The sequence below is a fragment of the Penaeus monodon genome, chromosome 28, assembly GCF_015228065.2.
Source record: "Penaeus monodon isolate SGIC_2016 chromosome 28, NSTDA_Pmon_1, whole genome shotgun sequence".
In the NCBI taxonomy this organism is placed as follows: Eukaryota; Metazoa; Arthropoda; class Malacostraca; order Decapoda; family Penaeidae; genus Penaeus; species Penaeus monodon.
This window is the reverse complement of record NC_051413.1, coordinates 17,978,816-17,979,066: the sequence shown is the minus strand read 5'-3', so window position 1 is coordinate 17,979,066 and position 251 is coordinate 17,978,816. Positions and strand designations below refer to the sequence as shown.

The 251-nt window shown below is 39.8% G+C and overlaps 3 protein-coding genes across 4 annotated transcripts in view; 2 read left to right on the top strand and 1 right to left on the bottom strand.

The window, feature by feature from the left end:
• LOC119591398 (serine protease HTRA2, mitochondrial-like) overlaps positions 1–251 on the top strand; it is a gene marked incomplete at its 3' end in the record, with an annotated part of 49,963 nt that overhangs the window by 21,548 nt on the left and 28,164 nt on the right.
• Positions 1–251, bottom strand: part of LOC119591399 (importin subunit alpha-9-like) — a gene marked incomplete at its 3' end in the record, with an annotated part of 83,153 nt that overhangs the window by 78,268 nt on the left and 4,634 nt on the right.
• Positions 1–251, top strand: part of LOC119591400 (BUB3-interacting and GLEBS motif-containing protein ZNF207-like) — an 8,929-nt gene that overhangs the window by 7,076 nt on the left and 1,602 nt on the right. The window contains exon 3 of the mRNA XM_037940144.1: positions 96–251. This exon is cut by the window's right edge and continues 315 nt beyond it. Coding sequence (XP_037796072.1) covers positions 96–251 — 156 coding nt within the window. The remainder of the gene's footprint in view (positions 1–95) is intronic.

The following is a 251-nucleotide window of genomic DNA, read 5'->3' as shown; positions in this document are numbered from 1 at the left end:
TTTTTTTTTTTTTCAGTCCTTAAATTTAGTGGACACTCTAGATGTCTAATTTTTGATGCAGGGCATTGTGAACACTTGATCTTACTCTTTCACAGGTCCATAAGGAAACGATAGACAAAGTTCCCAATGCACTTCCTAATAGAAATAATATAGAGATAGAAATATATGGAATGGAGGGGATCCCAGAAGAAGATGTGAAGGAGCATGAGAGACAAAGGGCAGGTAGAACGGGCAGTGGGGGCAAACGGCAA